Below are 1,791 nucleotides of genomic sequence, written 5' to 3'. Positions count from 1 at the left end.
TCCTGTTCCCCCCCCACTGGCGCCCTACAAACATTTCGCACGACACCGCTCGGCTCGCGGAGCACGCAGCCGCTCTCGGGTGCTTGCTCCGAACGTGTCGCCCCTTGCTCCCCACCACCCGCCATTTCTTTCACGTGGCGGTTTTTCATCCCCATCCCTTGGGGCAAACGGCAGCAGATGCAAATCGGCAGCGAAGAAGCGTGGTGCTCCGTGTCAGCCGCGCTGCCGGGGCCTTTGCTCAGCCACCCGTGCGGGAGGCTGTGACACCCGCGTCCTGCCAGAGGGAATCCTGCCTTGCCCAGCTCCCGGCCGAGCCGAATCCACCACCCCCACCCCCGGCACGCTGCACTGGCTACGGTGTTATTTCACTGTTAATCTGGCAAAAATGCGATGAGTTCAACTTTCATGCGATGGTTCTCCTTCTCCGGCTGGGAGCTCACCCCACCGGGACACGGAGGGTGGAGCTGCTGCAGATGGAGGTGGTAGGGCCACCCCCCCCCAAAACCAGTTATTAATTATTATCTGATCAGAGGTGCTGGCTGTGCCCATCAGATGCGAAGGGCTGTGTGTCTCCTCCCTGCCCACCTCTTTGTTTTCCCAGTGTTGAGCAAAAATTCTGCATGTTTGGCTGCGGGTGCTGAGGACCGCTTTCAGGGCAGATGGGACGCTGCTTTTCAAAGCTACGGAGACCAGCGAAGCGTAACCCGGCACGAGATTCTGCTCAGCCCCCAAAAACGCGGAGGGACGAGCACTGCCCGAGGGGCTCGCGGCGCCGGGGCCACCCGGAGCTCGTCTGCACGGGCCCCGCCAGGCTTTCAAGGGAACTCGGTGCTCCAGCGAGACAGGCTGTACCCGCTCGCCCGCTTTCTCCCGGTCCCTGGGAAGCGATGCAGTGAGAGAAACTACGCTCCCGTCCCGGGTGAGGAAGTGAGAAGCGTGTCCCCACCTGCGGAGGTTGAATTCAGGCGGTAGTGGGTGCGGGAATGCACCCGGGATGCCATTCCGGGAGGGAGCATCCATCGCGGGGGCAGCTCTGTCCCCGGGACAGGAGGGAAGATGCAGCCTGGCAAAAACCAGTCAGGGGCTTGTGGCACGGTAGCGATGGGCACAGCGGAGCCCGTGCAGCCCCCTCCGCTCCCCAAGGGACTCTCAACGTGCCCCCCTCCTAACAAAGCAAACAGCCAAAACATTGCTGGAGCAGGACACGCTGCGCTGCAATGGGTTGGCAAAAGCGACAGATATCCCGCTGGCAGATCCAGCCTCCTTCCCCCAGCCCAGCCGCTCTCTGGAGGAGGGGAAAATTCCTTTCAATAGCTCGGCAGAGAGGAATTTGGCCTCGGCGCTGATGGATTGGGACCCCGGGGACCCCGGCGCTGCTGCGTCCTCGGCAGCGGAGGCGCGGGCTGGCGCGGTGCTCTCAACACCCAGTGCCGCTACTGCCCCCGCCACCGGCTCCCAGCTCTCGCTGAAGCTCCCCGGGGTTGGGAGAGATTAACCTTCGGTTTCAAATAAAGAGAGAAAAACCATTTCTCTAACGCTTTTGGTGGCAGCGGAAGCTGAAAAACAATTAGCAAAGACCTAGAAGATTGTAAAAAAACCACCCCCAAACCCATGAGGTTTCAGCAAAAGCCCGGTGCACCGTTCGCTGGACCGGGCTGATGTTGGCTTTGCAAACACTCGTGGTCGGCAGCGTAAGGGGGTTTGGGGGCTGCCCAAACGCAATTAATGCCTTTTCCATGGGCCATGAGAGCAGGGAAGGAGTTGGACACGTTCCTGCAGGACGTGGAGCCT

General features: G+C 61.2%; 2 protein-coding genes across 2 annotated transcripts in view; one reads left to right on the top strand and one right to left on the bottom strand.

Annotated features, from left to right (window-relative positions):
• The window catches only part of ITPR3 (inositol 1,4,5-trisphosphate receptor, type 3), a 36,128-nt gene extending 35,127 nt beyond the window's left edge, over window positions 1-1,001 (bottom strand). Inside the window, exons 1-2 of the mRNA XM_009888311.1 lie at window positions 947-1,001; window positions 33-157 (exon numbers count right to left, since the gene is read on the bottom strand). Coding sequence (XP_009886613.1) covers window positions 33-157; window positions 947-1,001 — 180 coding nt within the window. The remainder of the gene's footprint in view (window positions 1-32; window positions 158-946) is intronic.
• Window positions 1,002-1,056: 55 nt separating this feature from the next.
• BAK1 (BCL2-antagonist/killer 1) overlaps window positions 1,057-1,791 on the top strand; it is a 47,033-nt gene continuing 46,298 nt past the window's right edge. The window contains exons 1-2 of the mRNA XM_009888310.1: window positions 1,057-1,095; window positions 1,175-1,480. Coding sequence (XP_009886612.1) covers window positions 1,057-1,095; window positions 1,175-1,480 — 345 coding nt within the window. The remainder of the gene's footprint in view (window positions 1,096-1,174; window positions 1,481-1,791) is intronic.

This window comes from Charadrius vociferus, unplaced genomic scaffold, assembly GCF_000708025.1.
Source record: "Charadrius vociferus isolate BGI_N301 unplaced genomic scaffold, ASM70802v2 scaffold266, whole genome shotgun sequence".
Taxonomy (NCBI): Eukaryota; Metazoa; Chordata; class Aves; order Charadriiformes; family Charadriidae; genus Charadrius; species Charadrius vociferus.
This window is presented reverse-complemented; position numbering and strand designations above follow the sequence as displayed.